Source organism: Cavia porcellus, unplaced genomic scaffold (genome assembly GCF_034190915.1).
Source record: "Cavia porcellus strain 051 isolate PalLab524CR breed Dunkin Hartley unplaced genomic scaffold, mCavPor4.1 scaffold_7, whole genome shotgun sequence".
Classification (NCBI taxonomy): domain Eukaryota; kingdom Metazoa; phylum Chordata; class Mammalia; order Rodentia; family Caviidae; genus Cavia; species Cavia porcellus.
The window spans coordinates 54924697-54941881 of NW_026947490.1; the positions used below are offsets into that span (position 1 = coordinate 54924697).

General features: G+C 46.4%; 1 protein-coding gene across 2 annotated transcripts in view; it reads left to right on the forward strand.

Moving 5' to 3' along the window:
* The window catches only part of Mpzl1 (myelin protein zero like 1), a 62258-nt gene that overhangs the window by 33258 nt on the left and 11815 nt on the right, over positions 1-17185 (forward strand). For both annotated transcript variants that reach the window (XM_003468697.5, XM_063253605.1), the window contains exons 2-4: positions 8507-8673; positions 13868-14081; positions 14846-14978. In XM_003468697.5, coding sequence (XP_003468745.1) covers positions 8507-8673; positions 13868-14081; positions 14846-14978 — 514 coding nt within the window. The remainder of the gene's footprint in view (positions 1-8506; positions 8674-13867; positions 14082-14845; positions 14979-17185) is intronic.

Consider the following 17185-nt stretch of genomic DNA (forward strand, 5'->3'; position numbering starts at 1 on the left):
GAGAGATCTTTGTTGGTGCAAAAAATAAGGTTAAGGATGGAGATGTGGCCAGCTGGACCTCGGTCACGAGTGGAAAGAAAGGGCTCCAGGAGGGATTTGGTAATCCTGTCTGTCACTAAAAGTAGATGGAAGTTTTGTTTTTTGTTTTCAATGTTTGAAATTTCAAAAGATGAATCTCCTTTGGGATTTTGTCACATATACAGAAGGTAACTCTGGGAGGAAACCTGTGTGTGTCTCCTGCGAGACAGAGACCACCTGCTGATTCAAGCCTGAAGGTGCCTGTTGTGTTGAGCACTGTGCTGAGGCCTTTTGCTGTGAAGCAAGCATGACTTACTTCTGTGGCTGAGTCCATCTGAGTTTGAGTTGTGACTTGACTTCCCCATCCATTCATTTACGGTCCCCCGGCGTTCCAGTGTTAGTGGAACATTCTGAGAAACAGCCAGGCGTTTGTCAGGTGGTCAGGGGGTGAGCTGGGCAGGTACAGCCCCTGTCCTTTGGTGACCAGAGTGGCCCTTGTCCCACAGACTGCAAGGAGGACATGGATCGCCCACCTGGGACAGGACAGGATGTCAGGGAGCGCAGGATTGGGGTGTGGAGGCAGAGAAGAGATTGAGGCCTGAGGCAAAGAATGCAGAGGAGTGAAAAGATTAATTTATTCAGAGTTAGGGGGTGTATTTTTGCAGCCTCTCCCTAGTTTGTGCCAGGCGAGAGTGGTCCAGAACAGCAGCCATGACTGACGAAGAAAGGAGCCCACGGCACTGCCACACGGTGGCCCTGGTCTGAGGAGAGGTTTGCACATGGCCTCTCACAGCGGCAGCCGGCTGCTTTGGGACTGTGTGGTCCCCACCAAGCGATGCGGCATCTGCTAGGTCTACTGCATTGGGAGGCCAAGTTGCTGCTCCTGAATGCTTTGACTGGAGCGTTTGGAAATTGCCAAAAAACATCTTGGTAGGACCTATAATCCCAGTATTCTAGACAGCTAAATTAGGTAGAAACTGATACTCTGCCAGAGAGAGACTGAGCCCTCAAAGAAGTCACCACCAAAAAAACAAACGGCAGAATCGTGGCTGGAGGCACCTCTGAAGGGAGCCGGCCCTCAGGCTGGAGGTGCAGTAGCCAGCCTGCAGCCTCTCCGGTGAACAGCAGCAGATTGTACTACAAGGACCACTGCCCAGCCCATGGGGCCAAGACAAGCCTCGGACTTACAAAGTGGGTGCCCATGACATAGAGGTGGACCCATCCTCCCATCCTTTCCAGGAAGGTCTTTGTTCTTTCCTTGCATCCCTGCAAGGGGGTGTGGTTCCTTGTTGGATCCATGTTGGCTAAGCAGCTATGCTTGAGGCCCTGTAAGTCTACTGTAGTCTGATTCATATGTATCTAAGTGATTTTGCTATCTTAAATCACTCCTGATGGCAGCCAGCTCTCGGACCCCTCCCATCTCTCAGGAGCTTCCTCTTAATAAACCTCTTGACCTCCTTTGTCCCTCGAAATGCATTCTCTGATATTTGGGGACATGAGCTCAGCACATCTGACATCCAAAGAGCAGGTGGAAAATTGTATTTTTCCTGTATCACCAGTGCTCTGAGAGGCTGAAGCAGGTGGATTACAAGTTTGAGCCCAGCCTGAGCAATGCAGTGAGACCTCATCTCAGAATAAAAATTTTAAAAGGGCCAGAGATGTAGGTAGCTTAGCGCCCAGGCCTTGGGTTCAGTCCCCAGGACTATAATCAGTCAGTCCGTCCGTCAAATGGCCTCCAAGGAACAGCTGCATTGCTTGGCCTCAGAAATGGGAAGCACCAAGTTACCTTCGCTCCCCATAAACCTCCAACCCTCTGCATGGCAGCAGTCTTTGTAACCCTTAGCTTCATTTTTCTATCGTACTAAACCTTTTTATTCTCTTGTTTGGTTTTTTGAGACTGTAGTTCAGGCTGGCCCTCACTTGTGATCCTCCTGCCTCAGCCTCCTGGAGTGTGAGTACCACGCACTCAGTACTTTGCCTTGGGATTATAATGTATGAACCTTTAACATGTGGCCCCACCCGTCTATTCTTATAATATGTATTACTCCAGATTTCATGGTTAGTATTTTCTTTTGTTCCTCTTTTATACAATGTCTTGAAAGGTCCTATTTATGTGCTCATTTTTGAAGACAGTGCAGTGTTAGGCTGTCACTATCTGCTAACAGAAAGCAGGAGATAGACCAGAAAGCTGTTTATAAATAAGTGGTTTGATTGTATGCTATTAAGCAGAAGAAAGTACTGGCTTGAGAGTGCTTCCCAAGAAAACAAAAGCCTTCTTTCCGTTTCAAGGAAAACCTTAACCAGATCTATTAGAAAAGATCAGGCTTTCGTAAACCAGCATACTGCAAACAGACCTGGCAGTACCTGCAACACTGCTCAGCCCAGTAACTGTTCCAAGATCCCGGTGAGGCTTGTTTGATCATGATGATTCCATTCCAGGGGTGTGGGAGTTGGAGTTTTCCTGTGTAAGGTCGTGCCAGTATGCAGTTGGGACAAATTCTTGACTTAGTACTGTAATCATTTAGAACGTTGAACTAGATCCTGTTAGCAAATAACCTCTTGAGCGAACTACTCTTGCATTTGCTTTTTTTCTCTGTAGTGATAGATGTTGTTTTGTGTTCTATATTTCCTTCTTTTTCCCCCAGATCTCCTGATTCTCTGTTCAAAGTCGGAATCTGAGGTTCTGGGTGTCATTTGACTGTTGTCACGATGACCCACAGAAGACTTTGTGACTCCTTGTCAGATGACTTTGCAGGCATCTTGCATTTTAACTGATCCGCTTTGAGCTTCAGTATTGTTTCTCTGCTAACTGGTATCTTTGGGCAGCACAGTGCGGTTTGGAAACTTTTTTACAGAGTGCAGACAGGTTGCTTTAGCTTTCCTTGTTTGTGCTCTAGCATAACCCGCAGGGTTTTCAGCCCCCATGGGACCTTCCCGAGGAGAGAGTGGGGAAGGAGCACAGCTCCATTACTGTGTGGAAATTTATGTGTAAGAGTCTGTTCATCTGCGACACTGGGTTGTCGAGGTAGGGAAACACTTGTATATCACTTCATCTTTATATTCATATTGTTCATGCCTAAGTTTTTATTTTATTTTATTTTATTTTTTTGGTACTGGGGATTGAACTCAAACCTTGCGCTTGCCAGGCAGACCGTTATACCACTGAGCTAAATCCCCAGCCCTAAGTCTTTATTTCTAAAGCAGTTCATTTTTGCAGAAGTCAGCAGGAAACTTTTCTTCTTCCAGCTGAGTCTTTGGCCAAAGCTTTAATATAATCTGCAGTCATTTTTATCACTATCATAGCTGTACACCCTTGCCCCAAGAGGAGCCCTCTTAACATCTTATTCAGATTTTGGGTTCCAATCTTTAGTGACATGGAATGCAGATAAAACAATACTTTCTGTATATTTCAGTATTCTTTACATTTGCATTTTTAGCCATTTGAAGGAGCCCCGAAGAACTCCATTTAATGTCTGAAAAGCTGAGCTGTCTGAATCCACAATAATTTTACTATGTGTTTCCATAATACAGTGCTCCCAGTCATTTAAAAAGGTGGTGGTGGCGCTAGACAAAGCAAACCATTCCCAATTGTTTAAGAGACCCTGGAGGTCCTCCCTTGCCGGGTTGCCTGGAACATGCTCTGACTGAGACCCGCCTTGCTTTCTCGGTACATACTGGAGAAGGCGCCCGAGAAAATGCTGCACTCTCAGCCCCGGTGGCTGGAAGCTGTGGTCCAGGGTTCCCTCAGACTCTAGATACTCTGTGTGCGGAGTCAGGGGCTGCCTAAGTGAGGGCTCCCACTGAATCTTCTTCCTGGTGTCCAGGGTGCCGAGCACCTGGCACCTGACAGCCGACTTCTCTTCCTAGGCCTCAGCGCATCCTGCATCCTGAGATACCCTGGTCTCATTGTCCATGGCGATCTCTGTTTCTAGGTACCCTCCTCACCTCTGCCAGCAAGGGAACAGGGTGGCCATGGTCACTGCTGCGCTGCTATGAGGCAGGAAGGGTAGGAGATGATGCAGGCAGGAGTGAGTTCGTGGAGCAGCCAGTGAGGGCCTGTGGTTTGGGGCTGGGGGCTTTTATGCAGCCCCAGGTCAGCATCATGGAGGGTGATGCAGGATATACATTCCCACTGCCTGCGGGCTCTCCACTTTGGGGCCAGGTTAGAATGCAAGCTGTGCTAGTCCCTCTGAAGTTTAGAGACCCTCTGCCCACTTCATACTTCCGCTCCCTGGAGGTCAGCAGAGGACAGACTCAGGCTCATGTCACAGGCTTGCTGTATCTTTCAGCACCATAGGAAATTTTTTTTTGCAGTTTCCCAAAAGGGAAAAAGGCATCATGACCCTGATGAGTACCTTTCTGGTCTGCAGCTGCAATTTTCCTTAAAAGTATAATTTTAAAATTACGATTTTTCTTGTCTCCTTTCTGTCAGTCTTTCTTCTGCCCAACCTCACTTTGAGGGAAGAAGCCTGGGCACAGATGCTGTGGGTGGGGAGATGTGGCTGGCGATGGAGGGAAGTTCTCTTCGGATTGCTTCCCATTTTCCAGCGAAGCAGGAAGCTCGGTCATCAGCCGAGAGGGAGAAGCTGGCGATGTGAGTGGAGAGGAGATCATAAAAGCATCCCCTAGGAACCTGAGAGGAATTAGGTCAAGGCCTGGGGGTAGCTTGCTGGGAAGCACTGAGCGTCTCCTTGAGGCGCTGGAGCGTGCGTAGCTCAGTGGTAGAGTGTGTGTTTGGTACACTCAAGGCCAGGAGTTGATCCGTAGCAACACATGAGCACACATGTGTACATATACATGCACATGACGCATTTCCTGGAGGTCAAGAGCCATGAATGTAGAGTGGAACCAGGCAGCAGAGTTATGGGCCTCTAAGATTTGGCCAGGTAAATGCATGGAGGTGAGAGGCAAAGGAGCTGGAGGTGACAGAGGGACAGGGGTGAGATGGCCCCAGGGGTTTCATCAACAGGGTGCAAGGACACCTCCTGATGGAGGCAGTGAGAAGCTTGGGAATGATGGGTGTCCTCTCTAACGTGGCTGACCAGGGAGTGAAATCAGGGTCCTGGAGGGCCCTGGACAGCAAGGAAACGGGGTGAGCCGGGAGCGTAGGAAAGCCTGCTGCCGGTGGTGCTGACTCAGCGTCTGGAGCGCGGCTCTCGGGCAGCCAGGTTGGCAGCATCAGCAGACAGTTCCGTGGTCACACCTGGAGGCAGAAGAGCTGCCACTATCTGGTAGGGGCCAGGGATGCCCCTGGACACCCCACCATGCCCAGGACACACCATGCCCAGCAGATGGGATTATCAGGCCCTAACCTTAGTTCCCTGGGGGGAAGCCCTGGCCTGGGAGTGGTGTGGGAATCTGTGACTGGGGTATCGGAGAGGAGAAAGTAAAGAAGAAGCCAGGTGTTTAGGTTTATTCTGACTAAAGGAAATCCCCAGGACTTACAACCAGGCACTGAAGAGGAGGATTGACAGCCTTGGGTTAAAGGAAGTTAATTTGCTGTGAGTAGCGTCATTTTCTTTTTTTGGAACTGATTGTCTAGTGTTAAAGTGCATAATCCTGAATTAGAACTAATCATCTAAGAGCTACATGTTCAGGTCGGCTAAAGAATGGTGGACTATTTAAAAATAGAAGCCACTTGTTTATTAACTAGCTTTGGTGTAGTCAAATCCATTTTAAGGAGATTGCCTAAAGCCCATTTAGGGATTTGGTTGTGTTATTCTGTTCAGAATTCTTAACTGTAAACACTTGGCACAGTTCTTCTTAAAAAGATCCCCCCCACCCCATGTTACTGGAGATTGGCCTTCTTACTGAGTTACATTCTCAGTCCCTTAAACACGTTAGTTAGAGGCAGGATCTTACCAAGTTGTCTCTGCTAGGCTCAAATTTGAGATCCTCCTGCCTCAGCCTCTCAGTGCTAGGATTACAGGCATGCACCACCGCACCTTGGTTAGTTCTAACAACGCAAGGCAACACCTCGTTGCAGTCAGGCCTTGAGACCGGGATCTAGTTTAGAAAAATCCTTGAGAAACTTTGATTTGTGGACTTTAGAGACTGCCTTCCCTTGCAGAGAGAAAACCGTCAAAAGCACATGCAGCAACTCCAGATTGCAAACCAGCTGGCTTCCTGGAATAAGCTGGTTAACTGCCCTGTCTTTGTGCTTTGTCCCTGGTTCTGAACTCCAGGGCCCGCAGGCTGCTTCTCCGCCTTCCCACAATAGCAAGGAGCAGCTTTTGTTTGCTTCTGGCCTAAAAGAAGGGCTTGTTTTGAGGTTTGGACCATCAATAATAATCCATTGTTCCCTAGAATAATAATCCACCCTCTTTTAGCAGAAAAAATTCTGCTGGGCACAGTGCGGCTGTGAGTTGATTTAGAACAGCCTAAAGTGCCCATCGTGCCCAGAGAATAAACATTTGGAGGGCAGTTGGGAGGAGAGCGGGAGTGCACTGGACTCATTGGTACAGTCCGGTCCTCAAGATGGCAGTGCTGAAAGCGACCCTCAGTCCCGGTGACAATGCCTTTCTTATCTTGTCCCTCAGTTACATTCTAAGGATAATTGGAACACTGCAGATATTTTTCCAGACTACTTCGTAAAACACCTTCTTTTGAAGATGGGTGTTTCAAGTTAACATTTTCAGGCCAAATAAGTTTTCTTTCTGGTCTTTATTGAGTCCCTGAAAGTTACTCTTTGGAGTGAAGACTGTCATATTTTAGCTGCAGTTCATAAGAATTTCTGCATTTGGTTCTAGCCGTACGTGGTGGTGCAGTCCTGTAATCCTAGCACTTGGGAGGCTGAGGCAGGAGAATCCTGTGCAAGTTTGAGACCAGCCAGGGCTACAAAGTGAGCCTAAACTAAGGCCAGCCTGAACTGCAAGGCGAGACCCTGTCTCAAAAAAAAAAAAAAATTCTGCAGTTGGTTCTGATTACAGATCTTCCAAAAATATATAAATTAAAAAGCTGCTTTTAATACTGCAGATGGTAGATCCTGGGCTTTGGCTCAAGGAGAAAACTCATTGGGGGAAGTGCAGACCTGACTGATGAAATCCCTTGCCCTTGGGTACAAACATGCATGTACAGAGTTACACAGGGCAGCCTTGTAGGGACGAGTTCACTCATCAAAGCAAACATTCTCTGCAGTTTCTCACAAGTCCTTTATAGGAAAAGGATCAGTTGGATAATGAATATGGCCCTAAAATGAAGGAGTATCTTGGAATAATGTAAGTACTTTAAGTGTAGCAGGTGAGAAAGGTTTTACAATGGCAGCTGCAGGATACCAAGTGAATATGAGAACTGTTTAAAGAAATAGGAGTAGGGTCTCACATCATTAAAAGTGGGCCGTCAGGGAAAAGCCAGGGAGTCCTTCGGTGGGTGAGTATATACACTGGAGCATCTGTACAATTAAATAATATTCATCAATGAAAAGAAACAGAGCCAGGCGTGGTGGTGCTGCCTGTAATCCCTGCAATCCTTGGAAGCTGAGGAAGAAAGATCTCAGGTTTTGAGCCCCACCTGAGCAATTCAGCAATTTAATGAAAAACTCTCTAAATTTAAAAGGGCTGGGATTGTAGTGCAGTGCAAAGGCCCTGGGCTCAGTCCCCAGCACAATAAAGAGAGATTTCTCACCACGAAACCAGAGAGAAAACTTGAGTATTGCAATGAGAGAAGCCAATCTGAAAAGGCTGCTCATGTTTGATTCCAACACAGAGCATTCTGAAGGAGACAGAAATACCTAGGAAAGGGCAGTGGTTGCCCTGGGCTTTGGGGCAGGTGGGGAAGAGTGAATGTGTCTGTTGGGGGTCTGGGCCACTGCAGTTATTCTGAGGCGTAGTAACGTATCACTGTAGTCACGTGTCAAAGCCGTATGTGGAAACACACAAGGGTGACCCCTGATGTAAACTGTGGCCTTCGGCTCATGTAACATTTGCTCATCAGTTGAGACAGATGTACCCACTGATGTCAGATGTGAAGAGTGGAAACTGGGAGAGGGGGTTTGAAGAAGTTTATGGGGACCCTTGACTTTCTACTTAATGTTTCTGTCAACCTAAAACTGCTTTTTAAAATGATTGTTAATTTAAGAAACAGCATCATAGCTAAATTCATAACAATATCTGCCGCTTTCCTTACCGCCAGTTCTGGGGATTGAACCCAGGTCGTCCACACTGAGCCACATCCCTAGCCCATTTTGAATTTTGAGACAGGGTCTCACTGAATCATTAACTTGCTCAGGCCAGGATCAAGTTAGAGATCCTTCTGCCTCAGCTTCCCAGAGTGCTGTGATTACAGGTGTCTGCCACCAGGCCCAGCAGTAAAATATCTTTTTACTAAAACCCCAAAGCAGTAGAATTTCTGGAATATGTTGCCAGAAATGTACAGTAGAACAGCAGCGGGTGGCTTTGTATAGCTAATAACTTTATCTCCCCTGATAAATACGAACTGTAGTATTCGCGCTAAGCCCTGCTTGGAACTGTCTCTGTGCTTCCCTCCCCAGTGACAGCAGGGGTGTCGGCCTTGGAGGTGTATACACCAAAAGAGATCTTCGTGACCAACGGGACGCAAGGGAAGCTGATGTGCACATTCAAGTCCAGTAACACGACGGGCAAGCTGACCTCCGTCTCCTGGAGCTTCCAGCCCGAGGGATCCGACGCCACCGTGTCGGTAGGGACTAGGGTTGCGCAGCTTCTCTCGTGCTGCTGTGGTCGGTGCTCTGGTCTCCGTCTTCCCCTCCTAAAGCCAGTGCCTCTGTCACTGTCCTGGGCTGCAGGGCTCTTCTTCTGCCTCCTGTGCCCCAGGAGGAAATAAATCTCTGACGCATAGCTTCTTTCCTGCTCCTTGTGTTCACCCCATTCCTGTTCATCATCAACCCTCCCCACTTTTGTTTCTGGTGTCTAGAGACAGGCTCTTGTTGTGTAATCTAGGCTGGTTTTGAATTCACTGTGGACTCGGCTGGCCTCAAACTCATGGCACTCCTCCTGCCTCAGCCTCCCATCTGTCAGGTTCTATCTTGAAAAGGATCTTTCCACACAGTAGGAGCTCCTCCCGACTGTGCTCATTCTAGTCATAGTTTGTCCTGTAACTTTTCAATGTGCATTTGTTCCCTTTTTATTTCTGTTTCTTTTGTGTATTTCTAATTTTCTTAATAAATGTGTGTGCTCCCATCTGGTTTAAATATGAATTTCTTGTTTTAGCATGCTTCCTGAGAGTTTGCCGTGCATTGGGTATTGAAGTTCTTCCTTAAAGGCCCCCGGCCCAGTCTTTTCCGTTACCCATGCTGAGTCATGATTTGCAAGGGAAAAGATTTAACACAGGACACATAATTTGTAGGATTATTTTATAATACTCACTCAGAAAGTCAAGCGAAGAGGAGTGCAAGAGTCCTGTCTGTGTGCCAGAGACCCAAAGAATCCGGCCAAGGGCCTGGAGCCCACGGCAATGTCTCATGCAAGTCCATGTCGAGGATCTGCACCAGGGAAGGCCCAAAGGTCAGCAGTGGAAGCTAGAAACCCAGCGACAGCAGGCGAGGGATCTGTGCCAGCAGGCTGAGGGACTTGCACTGAAGCCAGGAAGCAGCAGTCAAGATGAAGGACAGAGCTCCCCTGAAGAGAACCACCACCATCCCTGGTGACAGCAAGGACCCGAGCTCCTTTGACAGTGAGAAAGCTGAGCTCCTATCAGGAAAGCCAGCGTGAGAAGCTTCTCCAGGAGGAACAACAGCACACCGCCTTCCCGTCCTGTTCTCTCTCTGTGCCGTTAGCAGCAATCCTCAGGTGGACCTTCCACACCCAGCACCTCCCTGGCTCGGCTCAGCACTCCAAATTGACCCTGAGTTAATACACTTCCGGCAGTGGCCAGCTGGGTGTGGACCATGCCCTGGGGATCCGTTAAACCTGGACTGAGGATGCTCCTCCCTGAGATGGAGACCTTAAGGTCTTCTCCATGTGGAGTGGAGGGGAGGAGGAGGAAAGCCAGATGTATAAGACTCATGCTCAGGGTGCAGTTTAGCTCTGCCAGGCTGCTGTGTGTAGTTTCCTGTTTCCTGCTGTCTGTATGGCTTTTCCATATTGGCACCTGCTTTTTTTTTCTTTTTAATTTTTAAATTTAGGCATGCCTATAATCCCAGCACCTGGGAGGCTGATGCAGGAGGATCACTGTGAGTTTGAGATCAGCCTGGACTCCATAGTGAGTTCAAGGCCAACCTGAAATACACAGCAAGACCTTGTCTCAAACTACCGCCCCCCGCGCCACCACCACAAAACTTCTAAAATTTAAATTAGTACCTGTTTGCAATGAATGCTTACATTCATCATAGGGAGCAGGACATGTATATAACAGATTTTTATTCTTTTTTCATCCCTGTCACCACCTCTTCCCCTCTCTCTCTTGATTCCTTTCCCATTTGCAAAAGATCTATCCCTGTGTTTCTATTATCTTTTATTTTTTCTTATTTATACTTTGGATTTCTTGGTGCATGTTTGCTTTTATTTTTTCCCACAGGGTCTCACTAGGCAGTGCAGGCTGGCTTGAATTCACTGTGTAGCCCAGGTGTCTTCAAACTTGTGGCAATCCCTCCTGCCTCCGCCTCCCAAGTGCTGGGATTACAGGCATGTGTCATCATTCCCGGCCCCAAGTTGAAAGGCTAATGGGAGGTGAGGACCAGGTCCAATGAGGTCATGAGAGTGGCCCATGGTGGCACCAACAGCTTCTCCAGCAGAGGGAGAGGACACTCACGTGTTTGCTGTGTCTCTCCAGGCTGTACCCTTTGCCATGTAGTGACACAAAGGCAGGCACTCACTACATGCTGAGCAGGCTGGCACCAGCTCTCGGGCCTCCCGTCCTTCTGAGCCACGAGCTAAAGAAGCTGCTGTCCTTTAGAAGTTACTCAGTCTCACCATTGCATTAATGTGACCATTGATGTAGATGTGAGGTCGGCTTCCTTAGCCTAAGGAACACCTGGCTGGTTTGTAGAGCACACTCCAGGTGTGTTGGGCTGGGTCATGGAGGTGGGGTCCTGGCCCCATCCTCTCCGTGGTTCTTCACTGCTCTGTTTGCTACTGGCTATGTACCCAGCAGCTGTGCCCGCTGTGCCCTTCTTTCCTGCTGTCTCTGCTCCAGAGACTTTTGCCTCAGCCTCCTGAAAGCTGGAGTTACAGGGATACACTACCATGCCTGGCCCCGATGAGAACATTTACTGCCACTAAGCTTTAAGGGTTGCTCAAGACAGTACTTCTCTATGTTTTTAACCTTACTTTAGAAACAAGGCTTTTGGATATTTTACACTCTGTATCTGCAGGTTATATACAAAGGGTAAGATTTTTCTCAAACATTCCTGACTCCAAAAGTTAAGGAATCTTTCGATTAAATCTTTCGATTTATTTAGCTCACAGTTTGTGGAGGTTTCAGTCTGTAATCAGCTGACTCCAAGACCAGGTGGTGTCACACAGGGGCAGAAGACAGCAAAAGCAGCAAGAGCAGAAAGGAGGCAAAGGAAGTCTCTTCTTCCTTGTGTTTGAAGCAGGGTACCAGTCACCCCAGGACTGGTGTAGGAATCATAGAGTCTCCAAGCCCTCCTCTTTGCCCAGGCTCAGGATGTTTACAAAGCGAGGCTTCTGGCTCCCTGCTGATTTAACTTCTCAAATTGACAGAATATATCAGCCATTATACCTTCACAGCTTCCAGTTAAGAACTTGCCCTCTGGCTGGGCATGGTAGTGCACCCCTGTCATCCTAGCACTTGGGAGGCTGAGGCAGGAGGATTGCTGCAAGTTGGCAGCTGAGGCCAGCCTGGGCTACATAGTGAATAGCCTGAACTACATAAGGAGACCCTGCCTCAAGGCAGAGGAAGAATTTACCCTTTGCCATTCCTGAGGGAACTCGGGGTGTCCTCTGAGGAAACTTGGAACAAAATTTCAAAACAAGGTAATGGAAGAATAACAATAATTAATACATTGCATGTTTGTTACCTTCAGAGTAGTTACTGAGGGTAATGAGATATTGTCCAAATGATAAACTTTTCAGTGAACTAAGAGAAACTAGCAGCGTATCTATCTTAGCTATCATATATATGTATTTTTCCCCTTTTCCCTTCTTTCCTTTCCTCTTTCTCCCATCACAGTTTCTCTTCTCTTTTGAGCAGTGTCTTCTCGATTCACAGTATCTATTGCACATTTTCGGTTTAGTTAACTTTTTCAGCTTCTCAAACGAATGAGACTATATGATGTTTACACATGCGGGTGTGATTTACTTCACATATGTGTATGGTCTTGAGTTGTATTCATTTACCTATAAAAGTCTCAAAAATCAGCATGGTAAAGGAAAAAAAAAAAAGACTTAAGAATCAGTGGAACAGAATAGAAGATAGAGAAGCAATGCCAAACATAATCGGCCACCTTATCTTTAACAAAGGGGCCAAAAGTTCACTGTAAGAAAAAGATCCTCTTTAATAAATGGGGCTGGGAAAACTGGCTTTCCACATGACAAAAACTAGAACTAGACCCATGACTATCACTATGCACTAAACTACAGTCAAAATCTAACTACTGAAACAGAAACACTAAATCTGCTGGGAAAGAAAGTAGGTAGAATTCTTGAAGACACAAAGGTAGGCAAAGATTTCATGAAGAAAACCTTGCTCATGGATAGGAAGAACTAACAGGAAATACTAGAAAGAATCAACAAACAGGATTTCACCTTACTAAAAAGCTTTTGTACAACAAAGAAATCACCAACAGAGTGAAAAGACAACCCACTGAATGGACAAAATTGTAGCTAGTTGTCCCTCAGACAAAGGGACAACTAGAACAAATAGTTGTTTGTTACAACTATTACTACTACTGTTACAAATAGTTGTTTGTTACAACTACTACTATTACTGTTACGTCTAGAACAAATAAAACATTAAAAAAAATCAGTCCCCCCAAATTCAAAGACCCAATCCAAAAATGGGCATCTGAGATGAACACACACATCTCAGATGAAGAAATACAAATGGCAAATATATGAAAAAATATTCAACACCATCGGTCATCCGAGAGATGCAAATTAAAGCAACACTGAGATTCCATCTTATCCCAGAAAGAACAACCATCATCAAGAAATCAACCAATAACAAATGCTGGGTGGAGGGAGTGCTGTGTGGACAAAGGAATGCTTCTCTCCTGTTGGTGAGAGTGTAGACTGGCACAACCACCCCGAGGGTGGAGATTCTTCAATAAACTAGGATTAGAGGTCCCATTCGACCCAGCTATTCCTCTTCAGAGTATTTTCCCAGAAAAATTAAAAAGATCATACCACAGTGATGTGCATCCATGTTTATAGCAGCACAATTTGTAAGAGCTAAATTTTGGAAACAACACAAATGCCCACCAACTGAGAAATGGATAAAAAAAGATGTGTTTTTAATATAATGAAGTACTACTCAGCTGTATCTCTGTCTTAGCGGGCAGCTGTGAGCACTTGGGTTGACCACACTCCATCCTAATGTCGTTGAGTTTGAAGTCAGCTGGGCCTAGTTTTGACTCGGGGTCTATCATGTGCCAGGATGTTGGGACAATGTTTTTTTTGTTTTGTTTTGTTTTTTTGATCACTTTCTTATAATAAAAATATAGCTGGCCATAATTATACCAATGGGATACTGAGAGGCTTAGAGATGATATACAAATTTGTTTCTTCAACCGAAATGTGGCACAGTTGAACCTTGGGGATCTCGAAACCTTGGCCTGGCCTAGATCCCACATCCTGAGATGTGTGCCTGGCCTTTCTTTCTGTGCGCAGTCTTTTTGTTTTTAAAGAACCTTCCTCAGCAGACCTGCCCTGCCTCTGATACTAACTCCAGTGTTCCCATGTTCTAATTGCAGTTTTTCCACTACTCCCAAGGGGAAGTGTACCTTGGGAATTACCCACCATTTAAGGACAGAATCAGCTGGGCTGGGGACCTCACCAAGAAAGATGCATCCATCAACATAGAAAATATTCAGTCTATACACAACGGCACCTACATCTGTGATGTCAAAAACCCTCCTGACATCGTTGCCCGGCCTGGACACATTAGGCTGTATGTCGTGGAAAAAGGTACTTCCTTCAGAAACTCACAGTAAGGTGCGGTCCCCTCACCTAACAGTCAGTTGGATTACAAGAGCAACATTTGCAGGTGTGTTTGTGGGGGAGGAGTGCTCCCTGATTCTGTGGGTCCCTCAGACATACCAGGGAATGAGGAGCTGCTGCTGATTGAGGGGAGGGGAGTGCTGAGATCTGCTTTGGGGAGGACTAATTTTCCATAGTTAATTACAAGTAAGAGTAAGTTCACTGTGCAGTGAGCAGTGGGAAGGAAAGAGACTGAGGGGGCTGGAGCTGTAGCTCAGGGGCGCAGTGCCCGCCTGGCAAGTGCAAGGTTATGAGTTCAATTCCCGGTACCAAAAAACAGAGATTGATAGTGTGTTGATGTTCTCTGGGGAAAAACTCAGACATCTCCAAGAGCAGTATTGTTATTTCTTCCCCTTTTTGTTAAGAATAAACAGCAACTGCAGGCTCTGGTATCTCATTTTGATACAAGTCTGCTCTATCAGAGGGTAGACCGATAGGAATTCACATCTCCAGTTTTACTGATTTTTGAAACTTTGAGTAGGATTGTGGGTGTAGAAATACTCAGTTCTGCATTTTGTTCTTTTTCAGCGAATATTCATCTCTTACCAGTTAAGTACTAGTGTCTGTGGTTTGGACAGAAAGAAGAGAAATAAAATAACTACTAATGGCTGACTTGCTTGCTAACAGAATAAAGTTCCATTTCTTCTCTCTTTAGCAGTGTGCTTTACTGTCGTTTTGTTCTTTCCATCTAGAAAATCTGCCTGTGGTTCCAGTCTCAGTGGTGGTGGGTATAGTGTCCGCTGTAGTCCTAGGGCTCACTTTGTTCATCACCATGATCCTGGCTGTGCTCTATCGACGGAAAAACGCTAAACGGGATTACACAGGGTAAGAAATGCCCTTCTGGTGGGGAGAGGGTAAAGAAGTCACTGTTATGGGGAAAGGATTGTGAAGAGTTATGCACTATTGGCTTTCACCTCCAGACGCAAGCCGAAATCAGCAACCTGCTCCTCAAGATGCAATGTGGTACTAATCGTGCTCCACGGTTTGCTTCTTAGGTTTGGCAGAATGAACTGCTCTCTCTTGCAGTGCCATCCATTCTGCAGTTATCATCCCTAAGCCACAAACATCACTTACCCATTTTAAGAGCACTTGCATCTCTTGGTGCTAATCTAATACGGTTCTTCATTGTGCTTGGGTAAATATAAAACCCTAATGAAGAAGTTGTGCTGATACACTCTCACGTGGCCCGTTGAGATGGTACAGGGCTTTTGTTTGTAGGTTCCCTACCCCAAACTTAAGCAGTTGCATTGCTATGACCATTGTTAGGCTAGATTCACCCAAATTACTATCTATGGGACTTAACACTCTGTAACAGCAATCAGGAAAAATCAACCTTCTTTTTTGTTTATGGCTTCTCAGAAGGGACATCTTCGAGCCTAGGGTGTGTGTCTGATTACAGGACCATCTCTACTGCCCGCTCCGGCTGGAAAACTAAGCCATATAAGTGTTGTAGAGCTCCCGTGGTAAGCCTGGGGGTGGAGGTTGATTCAGTTGCCATAACATGGGCAGTGTGACAGGTGCACAGTCCACCCGTGACCGTCCCAGAGCCACCATGACAGAGAGGACTGCATGCCCCTGCTCTCTTGCGGGTGGATGGTGGGAACCTCTAACTTTGGCCCTGCTGATGCAGGATTCTGAGGCGTGCTGTGTTTAAACAAGTCTGAGGGTTCAAGTTCAGATAATACTTGCTTGGAGTGCTTCTGTTCTGCTGATTGCATTGCTTCCTGCATGGTGAGTGTTCTGTGATTAAAGGTAGCCGGGTGTTAGTTTTCCACGTGACACTAATTCAGGGTGGTAACATGCCAGTCTGCAGTTCTTGCTTGGGGGTTAGCGGAGGGGCAGGGAAATGTTCCTTGGAGTCTTGCATGGCATCATGAGAGCTGCTTTTCTTACTTTGGTTTTTTCCTCCCCGCCTTTGCTTTTTCCACCTTGCTGTGCTGGGATCAGGTCCTGCTTATCTTCCACTTCTTAAGAAAAGCTGACGTAGAAGACATTGGCACTGTAACAGGGCTGGGTCTCTTCCTCTTCCACTCCCAGTAGACACATGGTAACTAATCCCGTTGCCCGTTGCCGTTAATATTCGTGTGTATCAGCCGTTCCCCTTGTGGACAACTAACCCGCTAGCTCTGATCTAACCCAGTAGGTAGTACGGTATGTCCACAGATGTGTCACGTCATCGTCCCGGAGACATGTTGAATAGAATATGCAGATGAAACTGGGTTCATCTGAATCCACATGTGCTTCATGTCAAATGTGTACATTGTATGTGTGCGTGCGTATGTTTCTTTTTTTCATATCCGAACTTTACTATTAGTGATCACAACCCTCTTAGGGTTAGAATAATCACCCCACTTAGGCTCAGGGTCTATCGCTCCCACCTCAGAATGCAGTTTGCAGAATGCCTGGTAGGCTTCAGTCTTAGCGATGACACTTTAAATGCAATCCTTGCCATGCTCTTAAACTTTTAAAGTGGTAAAAGCTTTGAGCAGCAGTGATTCACATCTCGGTAGGAAATCACAAGTGAATTACTTCCTGGCATTCAAGGTCCTCATTTATTGATGAGAGCACTTTTAGTCTAAGATTCCTCCTGTCCCTAAAGAAGTTTGGCTCCATAGCCTCACTAATTAGGACTTCCTGGGTGGTTTGTCTTGGAGTTCTGTTGTATTTCTTTTGTTAGGGGTGTTTGGTTGAGCTACTGTGGGAAACAAAATGCAGGGAACAAGAGAATGGGGTAAATGATACAGACCAACACATTGTAAATCTGAGACTATCAGCTTGGCTATATGCCTGTAATTTTAAAAATACATTCAAAGAGACTTCCCTTCCACGATCCTTTACAGTTTGTCATTAAGAAGGTGGAGCTGACTCCTTTAAACCTTTACCTCAAAGCAGGATTGATGGCAGGGAGAAAAGATAATGTGGCTGAAGGGTAAATGTGCTTTGTGGCAAGAATCTCAGTGCTTTTATTAGAAGTTGGGGTGCAGGGGTCACCCATTAATTCTTGTGCCTCCCCCAGTAATAGGTTCATTGGC